At 30.3% G+C, this 12,792-nt stretch overlaps 1 protein-coding gene across 8 annotated transcripts in view; it reads left to right on the forward strand.

Annotated features, from left to right (window-relative positions):
• Positions 1 to 12,792, forward strand: part of LOC145303489 (uncharacterized) — a 731,279-nt gene that overhangs the window by 500,125 nt on the left and 218,362 nt on the right. For all 8 annotated transcript variants that reach the window (XM_080144908.1, XM_080144909.1, XM_080144911.1 and 5 more), the window contains 2 exons: positions 1,059 to 1,082; positions 11,326 to 11,889. In XM_080144908.1, the coding sequence (XP_080001034.1) occupies positions 1,059 to 1,082; positions 11,326 to 11,889 (588 nt within the window). The remainder of the gene's footprint in view (positions 1 to 1,058; positions 1,083 to 11,325; positions 11,890 to 12,792) is intronic.

Genomic DNA, 12,792 nt, shown 5'->3' on the forward strand with positions numbered 1-12,792 from the left:
TGAATCTGAAGACTTAAGAGAAGATTAAATGTGAACAGTATAAAATGTCTTCAGAACAGGAGACTTTGATAGTATGGCCTCATTGATAGAATGGATGAGTTAAAAAACATGATATAATTGAATTGATAATGAAAATATTATTTATTACATGTCAAAACAGTGTGTAGCTTTTTCCTAGAACTGTCTGCCTTTGGAATACTGTTTGACATGTTTTGGGTCACATTAAGCATTTCAGTGTGCGGCTAGGCAAAAATAGTCTTTGAAGGCATAATGCATGGAAGTTGGGCGGAAAGTAGACAAAAGATAAAAATTAAGCTAAACCAATCAAACAGCTTGTATAATACATAGCCATGTCGGTGTGTTTTCTACAACAAGAAACATTAAATAAACTAATATTTATCCACATAGGTAGATTGTTCTTGTTCTGTCAGCCATGATGGGGCAGAAGTGTTATCTAATAAATATTATTTTATTCAGAGTTAGCATCGCCTGTAGTGTGGATTGAACGTTTGACCTCCAGAAGACTATCATTGAAAACTGATTGTTACTCAAGGCTTTTATCACTTGTGCAACGTGCGTAAATTTGCATATGTCATATTAAATTTCTAATATCGTCTCAGTATTATGTTTATCATGGCATAACGGATAAATACTTGGTAAAATTCAATTCTATGTGATACTCTTTTTGGAAGGCGAAGGTCCAATCTTCAGTGTGAGCAATACTCAGAATACAATTGAAAATCACTTTAGATTTCTAAGCAGTCATAGCTTACGGAAAGAGAGCATGCCGATCCCATGGATTAAATAAAGGATTACGTTCGAAATCACGTTCAGATCCCTGAGTTCGATAGAAGGATTCCCGAGTTTTACACGATAAACTGGAAGAAGGTCGGAGGATACATCGGCTGAAACCTTGCGAAAACACTGGATATGAGATTAATAGTCTTATTTTAAATAATACAAATCTTTTCACTAATTTAAATGAATAAAGTACTGCATAAATTTTAACATTGAACATTTTATTCAATATTTCAATCGAGTTATTTTTTTTTTTTCAGTTTCAAAAGTATGGAAATTAAAAGGTAAGCATTTTTATATATTTAATATTTTATAATTTATATAAATTGATTTTTTATAATTCATATAAATTTAATATTTTATAATTCATATAAATTTAAGCTTTTATAATTCATATAAATTTAATATTTTATAATTTATATAAATTTAATCTTTTATAATTTATATAAATTTAATACTTTATAATTTAAATGAATTTAATCTTTTATAATTTTCAAAATCTTAACTAAATTTATAGTTGTATAGCCAGCAAAACTACAAATAAGTAAAGCAGAAGAAATGGTGACAGATAAGAATAGTAAGATTTGGTTACATCTTATTAATTACTAGCGGGGGATACCCGGCTTGCCCGCGTGTTTGGAGGAGTGTGTGTGTTAAAACGAGGTGTAAAAGCAAAAAAGAAAGTTTTGGTTGGAAGGTCGGATTGAACTCCGAAGCCTTCACGCGAAAGTGGAAAGGAATAGGGGAAAAAATCCAGTCACCTAAATATCTGGGCTACAACGGAGAGAAACTTATAAGGGCGTTATATGAATGTTTATGAAGAGAAATAAACAGGTGCGAGGAAGTGTGACCTAGTTTTGCAAGCCAAATCATTCGCGGACATACACAGGAAGAAGCGAGCGAACACCTCCACACACAAACACACACACACACAAACACACTTTCGCTTTTATATATATAGATACCCCCTTGGTTTAGCTAATATATGACGGGAGTAAATTTTCTGTAAATGCAAACAGCAGACTTTATTTTGTAAACGAAATAAACCCATAATGATTTATGTTGAAGTTGTTCTGTTAGTGTCCAATCTGGCGAAGAAATGAAACTTTATTTGCCCCCCCCCCTGGCAAGCAATATGTTTAATGTTATTTTTATCTGTCTGTTTTATGCGTGTACAATTGAAAGAATTAATGGCAAAAACTGGGGAAGAAAATGTAAGAAAGGGTGTTAAAAAATCAGGGGTTTAAGGCCCAATGAAAAAAGGGAGAAAATGAAAAAAATGAAGGTAGTCCTGCATAATTGAACCCGAATTCGCATGAATTCCTGTCAAGCATTGATCGTGCGAGATCGGCAATCATCGGTGTCAGCTGCAGACTACCGGAAAAAACAAACAAACAAACAAACAAACAAACAAAACGAACTGGAAAGAATACAAATGGGGGGAGAGGAGGAAACCCCCAAGAAACTTACCGTGTAAAATGCAAAAATGTTTATGGCATTTTTTAATTTTATTTATTTATTTATTGTTTTTTTTTGTTTACTGCAATAAAATCCAATAAACAAAACAAACTGCAAAAAAATACAAATGGGGAAAAAATAAATAAATAAAACCAGAAAACTGACCGTGTATAATGAAAATATGTTTAATAGATTTTATTTATAATGAAAATATGTTTAATAGATTTTATTTATTAAAAAATGTTGGTTTGTTTTCTGACAAAAAAGTATTTTTAACAGTATAATTGTTAGGTGTAAGTACAACGGTTTGTTATGTGTTTAGTTTTGTTTTCTTTTTTTTTGTATTGTTTTCTTTGTAGTCGCTTTTTACCAATTGGAATGTCGTCTGATTCCATATCGATAGCGTAGTAGTAATGGGGCTAATGAAACTCCCAGAAATTCAATGTATAGAATTAAAAAATGAATAAGTAAGTAATCCGAAAATACGAAGTCAGCTCTCCCCTCTAGTATCACGTAAAAATCACTGCAAACATAATAGAAGGAAATATACACTAAATAAAATATTAAATCGAGCAATCGTTTTAACATGTGAAGAACGCTCGCGGCTGACTGGTAGAGTTTGTTCTAAAACTTGGAATCCAAGGTTACTTCGTTTCGTTTCGTTTAAGTAACCCCTCGACTCGACGCCCTTCCCCCAATCAAAAAGGAAAAAAAGGGGGAAAAGGGGAAAAATAAACTAAAAAGAAATATAAAAAATGGCATAAGTAACCCATAGAATAGCTGTAATCGAAAGTTGCGTTTCACCCGACGGTAAAATGCCAATCTATTTTTTGTAAGCAACTAAGAACTCCAACCGGTGTTTCCTCGTAAATTCCCCTGTGGACGTATCCGCAACAGTGTTAAATGGTTGCGGGGGGGGGGAGTATGAATCTAATAGAGAGAAAAGATTTTACCACTTCCATTGATTGTAAGAGATTTTGGCCGTGAACTCTCAGCAGAAAAATATAGGGATCTAAATTATCAAGGAAGTGGATAGGTAATAGGCCTATAACACACCAGAGATATTGTGCTGCACTCCGTGCATAATACATTCGCAATTTTTCTGTTCACAATTTGATTAATATGTACAAATGCTACACTATTTTTATACTGAAAGCGAACATTTGCACATTTATATTCCAGCATAATTTCTATGTATACTATGTACACAAAGAGAATCTACATTCAAGGAATAACGTCATTTGCATATTACATTAAAGAAAATATGTTTTAATTGTTAGTTCCATGTTATTAATTTTTGTTGCAATAGAATTGTTTTCTTTGTTTTATTTAGAAATATTATTTAAAGTTGATTAATTCAATTTAGTTTTAACTTAGTTTTAATTTTAATTTATATTTAATTTAATTTCTTTTCAATTATTATCGGACTACAGCAGTTGTCTTTAAACACAGAAATAAGCGTATTTATTTAAGTCATGAGAGGTATTCCCATTTACGTTATTTCCCGTTTAATTTTCATAAACAAAAATTTATGTATTTTATGGTTCCATAAATCCAACATGTGAAATACTTTCAGGAAAATCGTAAGAAGTTAAGATATTAGTATCTTATATGGTATGGTACTAAATCCTCCGCCTGCCAATATGTTTCTACCTGGCACCGTCGGGTATGCTTAGCTAAAAGTAAAATATATACGAAACAAAGACCCACAAAGTTTGCATATTCTTGATCGTTCATGACCTGGAAGAAGAATGTTTAAAATCTAGAAAAAATTATTCATATTCTGAGGGTTTCGTCAGGAGGTCGTTTTTTTATTTTTCAGTGATATTATGTAGAATGAAGATGCTGACTCATTGTTATTATATAAAAAGAGATTTGTTTGTGTGTATGTCCAGCTAGAGAAGAAAGGACTGGGTGGATGGATGGGAAATACGGAGTTGGGAAGACAGAGTGTTAAAACAGGGGAGGGTAAAAGAGAGACGGATAGAGAGAAGTAGATAGATAGAAGTTTTAATAGGAATATGTTACACTTTTGCACCTGGCAACGTCGGTCAGCCTGTTAGTCATAATATAAACTCCAAACGTTAAATCATAGATTAGAAAATATAGGAATGACACTCATATTAGATGAATTTGTTGCTTCTGTTTCTGTGAGGCAAAACAACCAATTAATACATGCATTCGTTTCAGTTGGATATATATGTCTGTGATTAGTTTGAATTATTCACGCCAGAAAGAGACACGTGCTCACAAAAGGGAGGGTAAAAAAAGATCGCGTGTCATCAAACCAATATCTTAGTGGGATGTTGGGAGTGGCCAGTCTTGAAAGAAATGACATCTTTAAAAACATTATTATTTTTTACTTATATTAATCATTATTGGACGCTCGACGAACCGATTAGCGTCGAAACGCGCAGCGCCCTTTATGATTTTTATATAATTTTACTTATATATTCTGTCCTTATGTATTGAGCACTTAAAACATTACTGTTTTCTGTTTTTGTTAGTAGAAGGCCACTCAGCGTTGCCCGGTCGTAAAATACGCATAAATATTATATTTTAATTCATGCAGATATATGCATGCGATTATTATTTTTTGTAAACAATCCACTTCTTGTAAGTAAAAAAAAAATATTCGAGTTGAGATCGAAACCAAAACCTAAAGACAGTTAGTCAAGTATGATAACCATTAGGCCAGCTTGAGAAGTCCTTCAAGAAGTGTTTTCAAACTTACTTATTTTAACATAAAAATCTGTCATGTAAACGATTCACGCATGTGCATTCGTGAAACAGTTGATAAACAGATAAAAATCCGATGATCTCCACGTAACAATTTATTAATTCTGACCCCATAGCAACCGCTTTTTTCTGATGAAAACTGATTAAAAAGTTTTCCACATGTCTGAATACTCTATATACCCGCGTTCAAGTCTGCAGATCAAGAATTCGTTGAGTATATAGGTTGAGAAATCACTTATATATATATATATATATATATATATATATATATATAAAATAAATAAATAAAATAAAATAAAAATTACAATAAGTTTACCAAGGTAATCAAAATAGTAAACTTAAAATATATTATAAATATTAAAGAGTTAATATTTACAAGTAAAGTAATCTCAACCAGATGTAAAAACTCAATAAAACCGAAAAGGAAATAGAGCTTATAATATGAACAAATGATTAATAAAACATGTTAAAAGACATCTTGAAAAAGAGTTAAAAACATATTTATTTTTAAAAAAGGAAGCACAAGATAAGTGGATAGTCCTTAATCCGCGGAGTTTCGAAGAAATACTCTCCTTCTCATCAGAGGGCAGGAATTAGCAAAATGCGGGATCGGATTTTGCATATAAAAGTATTTAATGAAACTTCAAGTAAGTCACAGATCTTACTTGGTTAAAAAAAAGGGTGAGGTAAGGGGAATAGGAGGTAAAAGAACAATGATAAAAAGGTTTCACATGAATGGATAGTCCGTTGAAGGGTAAAAAATCCAAGAAATCCAAGAACTGAGGTAAGGGGAATGGGAGGTAAAAGAAAAATAATAAAAAGATTTCACATGAATGGATAGTCCGTTGAAGGGTAAAAAATCCAAGAACTCCGCGGATTAAGGACTATCCACTTATCTTGTGCTTCCTTTTTTAAAATTAAATATGTTTTTAACTCTTTTTCAAGATGTCTTTTAACATGTTTTATTAATCATTTGTTCATATACATATATATATATATATATATATATATATAAAATGAAAATTACAATTGAATTTACCAAAATCATCCAAGATGGTAAAATTAAAGTAAATTATAAATATTAAAGAATTGATATTTATAAACTTATCTCAGCCAGATATAAAAGCTTGATAATACCAAATAGGAAATAGAGCTTATAATATGAGCAAACAGTTAATGAAATATGTTAAAAAACACTTTGAAATGAGTTAAAAACATATTTAATTTGAAAAGGAAACACTAGGTAAATGGATAGTCCTTAATCCGCGGAGTTTCGAAGAAATACTCTCCTTCTCATCAGAGGGTAGGAATAAGCAAAATGCAGGATCGGATTTTGCATGCAGAAGTAATTGATGAAACAACAAATAAGTCAAAGATCTTACTTGAAAACAAAATAAGTTAAGCAGAGGGAATATGGTAAAGAAAAAGGTGATTACTTTTCTTTACCATATTCCCTCTGCTTAACTTATTTTGTTTTCAAGTAAGATCTTTGACTTATTTGTTGTTTCATCAAATACTTCTGCATGCAAAATCCGATCCCGCATTTTGCTTATTCCTACCCTCTGATGAGAAGGAGAGTATTTCTTCGAAACTCCGCGGATTAAGGACTATCCATTTACCTAGTGTTTCCTTTTCAAATTAAATATGTTTTTAACTAATTTCAAAGTGTTTTTAACATATTTCATTAACTGTTTGCTCATATATATATATAAATATATATATATATATATATATATATATATATATATATATATATATATATTGGGTTTCGATTGTGGCTTGAGGTAGTTGCCTGTCTAGCCGCACTGATGAGCTGTGATACAGCGAAACAGTACTGTATGTGGATGACTATATTAGAACAATTAAAGACTATGAATTATAATTTACAAAAATGATACTAAAAAACAATTATTAAAAATTCCTTAATCCACGGAGTTTCAAAGAATGCGTTAAACTGTTTAAAAATTCAAACATTGGAGGTAAAATAAATGTTTGGAACATAAAAACGACATTCATTTCTGTTCCAGGCACACGACTCGAATCGGATGCCTGAATTACATTTTTCTTTTTAATGTTCAATCCATTTTTCCTTATATCCTTATCTATGTTCATTTAAAATATTTAAATATTTAATTTATTTTCAATATATGTGATAAAAAGCAAAATTATGTCTATCCATAATAAATATTTTGATAAATATATTCCTCTGAGGAAGTGAGCGATACATCGAAAATCCACGGATTAAGGAGAGAACTTTAAATGTCATGTATTTCTTGCTCAAATAATATATTTTTGCATTGAAAATTCTATATTTTACGGAAACAATTTAAATATAAAACCTACAATTTTTAATTTGCTCTATCAAGTATATTTAGCAATTTTATTTGGCTGGGATTGTCTTATATAAAATATTTCTGCAACGCAATATTTTGTAAGACTGTGGACCACAAGATTGATTAATCTGTGATTTAATTCATTTTGTTATTCGTATATATATATATATGCATATATATGTATATATGTATATATATATATATATATATATATATATATATATATATATGTAATGAAGAAATGACAAAAGTCTATATTCCAAAGTTCATGATATTGACCATCTTATAATTTATTCGTTTAATTTAATTGAGATTTAACATTTCTGATAGTATCGGTCTCGTAGCACAAAATCAATCACTTAATTATTATATCAATTAGTGAATATATTTTGCCCTTAACTCATCAGAAGAAATAGCAACAATCAATCCATCAAAAGGAAATAAACCGTGTTTTGACATAATTAAAATCCGAAAATTGGAAGAGAAACAGTAACTACCTTATAATACGGTACCATTACGCTATTTTGAATTTAAAAAATTCTAAATTCAATATATATATATATATATATATATATATATATATACATATATATATATATATATATATAATTTATTAATTTATATATATATATTTATTTCTTTATACATATTTCTTTATATATATTTATTTATATTTATATAGATTTTTATATATATATTTATACATATTTATTTATATATATTTATTTATATTTATATAGATTTATATATATATATTTATATAAATTAATTTATATATATATATATTTATATATATATATTTATATAAATATATTTATATAAATATATTTATATAAATATATTTATATATATATATATTTATATATATATATTTATATATATATTTATATATATATATTTATATATATATTTATTTATATATATATTTATATATATATATTTATTTATATATTTATATATATATATCTATTTATATATATTTATATATATTTATATATATATATATATATAATTTTATTAGGAGATATAATATTTCATACATCGAGTTTTAGTATTTACTTCAAGATTGCTCAATACATGCGAAGTGCTAGAGAGTAAATTATGAAAATATATATAGCAATTAAGCTACACAGAATTTTAGCCTGAGTATTCCTCACAAGGATGCAACATGGAAAATTCTGTGTAGCTTAATTGCCATATTTACAGGGTGGAGACAACGATTAACATAAAAAATATTTTACAGTTGTTTTTAATCACGCACACATATAGATAAATAAAATAAAGTAAGAATAAAAATAACTAACAAATAATGATAAAAATAATTTAGCTAATCCTCTGAATGATATATCAAATGTATTAGTAAATAGGTTCGATCTCCCTAGTTAGTAAGGCGATATATATGAATAAAATTCTAGCCATTAATAATTACACAGAATTGTCCTTGATTTAGAAAGTGGATTTATTTCTCATTAAATGTTTATATGATTTTAGGTTTTGTGGGATAGTTTGAGCAAAAGACATGTAAAATAATTCGTGTTTTAAAACTTATTATTTGTGTATCTTACATTAGTTGCGAAGAAACAGATACTTTAAATAATGCAACTGTTATATATATTTTTTATAATAAAAATTGATTTATAAAACTTTCTTTGTTTTTTTTTTATTAGATTACTTACGTAAATCTTGAAAATTGTATTTAATAATTATTTTTGTTTCTGAAACTAACATAATAAATATTTTAAAATAATTATAAGATGAAAACTAGAGATAGCATCTCTTTCATGAGATGTGGAAATAGTTTTTAACGAGTACAAAACGTATTTAATTTGCAGTTGATTGATTTTTAGTTTCGTAAATTATGCTTTAGATACTTTCGATTGACTAATGACTCTAATTAAAATTCTAGACTATTTTTTTATTATAAATATTTTAGTAATAATTTTTGTAGGATTTTGTCTGACTTCTTGTTTTTAATTTGAACCTAAGTACGAATTCTTGGAAATATAATTACAACATTTTTCCAAATCAAATATGGCAGCCTAACACTTCCTTACGTATGCATTCAATTATTTTTTTCGGGGTGGGTACCTATAAACACTGCAATAAGTGTTTTTTTTTATATTCTTATGTTTTTGTAAACTTTAAATATTTCCATCTCCTTCTATCAACATTATTTTTTACGAAATCATTTTTCATTCTAAGAAAAAACGTTTCAACTCTTTTTGGAGTAACGTACAATTTTCCCTGATGAGCTGATTAATGAGCTTCCGCTATTCAACGAAACAAGTGTAAGATATATTTCATAAGAAAATAAGAATTCAAGATTATGAGTGTACATTAAATACATCTTCTAATTTTGGAATGATAACTAAAGATATACAGTCCTGGTCAAAATCATAAGACCACTTAAGAAAGTAAGAGTTTACGCATAATATCGCATTTTTAATCAAACGAATGCAATCTGCATCATTCGAAACCTTAACCCTGATCTAATAATTATTTAAAAAAAAACAAACATTTTCACTTGGTCAAAATGATAAGACCACTTTAATAAAATCGGCTAGTTTTGAAAAAATGAATACGAAATGCTTTCTATGTTACTAAAAGCAACTTGTTAGTGGATAAAAAAAAAACATCTTACTAAATTATAAATGGCAAAAGGGAAACAATTATCAGAGTTTGAGAGAGGAAGAATCTTTGAGCTTAATAGGAGTGGACTCTCCCATAGATCCATTGCAAACGAAGTGAATCGTAGCAAAACGGTCATCACAATTTTTTTTTAAGAAATCCAGATCAATATGGGCACAAAAAGAGTCCAGGTCGATCAAAAAAATAAAAATAAAAATAACTCCATCACTGGATCGCCGTATCAGAAGTTTAAAAAAAAAATCCAGTATAAGTTTGAAAACCCGATTGAAAAGCCAAATAGCAGCAGAATGTAGTCCTAAAACCATCAGAAGGCATCTGAAAATGAAGGATTTCAATCATTTCAAGCGACTACAGAAACCACTTCTTGAACAGCACAAAACTAACCGAGTTAAATATGCCACCAAATACCAGACTTGGGATGAAGAGAAGTGGGAGAATGTAATTTTCTCTGATGAGAAAAAGTTTAATCTAGATGGTCCAGATGGATTTCAACACTATTGGCATGATAAAAATTTGCCACCACTCGGCATAGTGGAGGAGGGTCTTTAATGATCTGGGGTGTTTCTCGTCAGCTAGGACCCTAAAGTTGCAAGTAGTGAAAGACATCATTGAAGTACATTTCAATGCTTGAAAATGCTTCTATCAGGACTGAAGGTCCACGTCTGTGTGAGAGAAATTGGATTTTCCAGCAAGACAACGCTGCGATACACACTTCTCGACAAGCACGAGAATACTTTTCTTCAAATAATATAGAATTGTTAGATCATCCAGCATGTTCTCCGGACCTCAATCCCATTGAAAATCTTTGGGGATGGATGGTAAAAGAAGTGTTCAAGGATGGAACCCAGTATGATTCGATATAGAAACTTTCTGATTCAGTTTCAGTACATGGGATAAAATTCCTTCGCAACTGATAAAAAACTTAGTCGCAAGCATGCCGAAGAGAATTTTTGAAGTAATTCCTAATAATGGAGGCTATACTAAACACTGAAACCCTTTTTAGTAATTTATAATTGCCTTTTGTTAGATAAATTATCAGTTGTCTTATCATTTTGATCAGGTGAAAATGTTTGTTTTTTAAAAAATAATTATTAGATCAGGGTTAAGGTTTCGAATGAAGCAGATTTCATTTTTCTTTTCATCATATTTTCCCTTTTGGCAATGGTTTCAACCATTTGTTTGATTAAAAATTCGATAATATGCGTAAACGCTTACTTTCTTAAGTGGTCTTATGATTTTGACCAGGACTATATATATATAATCAGAATTTTAATATTTAAAATGATTGTTTTTTTTTTATTAGTTTCTGAAGAATTTTTCAAATAAATTAAAAATAATTGTTTTTCAGGTTATGGTTCAGCAAGAATTGATCTGGTGTTTATAGTGAACTCCGCTAGTTCCATTGGTATCAACAACTTCAGAATGGTGAAGAACTTTATGAAATCCGTTGTGAAATACTTCCGCGTTGCACCAAGATATGTACGAATCGGCGCCATAACTTACAGCACTTCTGTAAGGGATGATTTCAATTTGAACAAGTACCGAAATCTGATGCAAGTGCTGAGAGGCATTGACAAGATCCGATATTGGAAAGGACGGGAATACACAAATCTAGCCTTGAAATATGCCAGGACATCTTCATTTACCAAGCGATTTGGAGCCAGACCAGATGTAACGAATATTGCAGTTGTTTTCAGCAATGGATGGTCAGCCAAACCAGTTTTGACCAAAAAAGAAGCAAAACTGCTGAAAGGGGACAAAGTGAAATTGTTTGTTGTGGCTGTTGGGTATGTGAACATGAAAGGAATCGAACAAATAGCAGAGAAGCCTCATGAATGGTTCATTGTGAAAATACCAAACTACACTGTCATGAGAAGATATGAATGGACGTTGGCATACAGAATATACTGGGGTAAGTAAAATACTTTTGCATAACTCTTGGAGAGCCCCTGACTGCATTGAGTAAAATAATTAGTCCATTTAAGATCTAGTGTTGAGATGATTAATAAAAATCGGAAATTGGAAAAATTGAAACTTTTGGGGTTATTGGTATCGGAATCAGTATTGGAATCGGAAAAAATTTGCGCCTATTTTCCGATGCCAAGAACAGTTCTTTTTATTGTCTTAATTATCAATTATAGTGTTAAAAAAGCTTCAATCAGAACTTGCTCCCATACTTCCGAAACTATTTAAGCGCTGCCTTAAGGAGAAGTGCTCTCCGACTCCCTGGAAGACCTCATCAGTTTGCCCTGTATTTAAGAATTCAGGTGATAAGTCATCTCCCTCTCAGTACAGACCAATAAGTCTCCTGTGTGTTATGAGTAAGTTGCTGGAATCCATATTAAATAGAGAAATAGTCAACCAGCTCAGCAGGAATAACCTTCTTAGTGACACACAATATGGTTTCCTCTCTGCAAGATCTACCACAGATGTGCTGACGGTTATATCCCACAGGATTAGTGAATCTCTAGACAAAGGCTTCCTTTCTAGGGCAATTGCTCTAGACATATCAATGGCCTTCGACAAGGTATGGCATAAGGGTCTACTTCACAAGATTTCCAGTTACAGTATAACTGGAAATGTTTTTTCAATCATTAAATCATTTCTCTCCGATAGGCTCATAAGAGTAGTGGTAGATGGACAAAAATCGGAGGCCTGCAATATAAATGCTGGAGTCCCTCAGGGGTCAATCCTGGGCCCAACTGTCTTCCTGATCTACATCAATGACCTCCCTAAACACATACTTAAATCATTTGTTGACATCTATGCTGATGACACGACCATCTACGGCAACACATCAAAGGCTGTAAATGAC

Source organism: Euprymna scolopes, chromosome 19 (genome assembly GCF_053919585.1).
Source record: "Euprymna scolopes isolate OS-2025 chromosome 19, ASM5391958v1, whole genome shotgun sequence".
Taxonomy (NCBI): Eukaryota; Metazoa; Mollusca; class Cephalopoda; order Sepiida; family Sepiolidae; genus Euprymna; species Euprymna scolopes.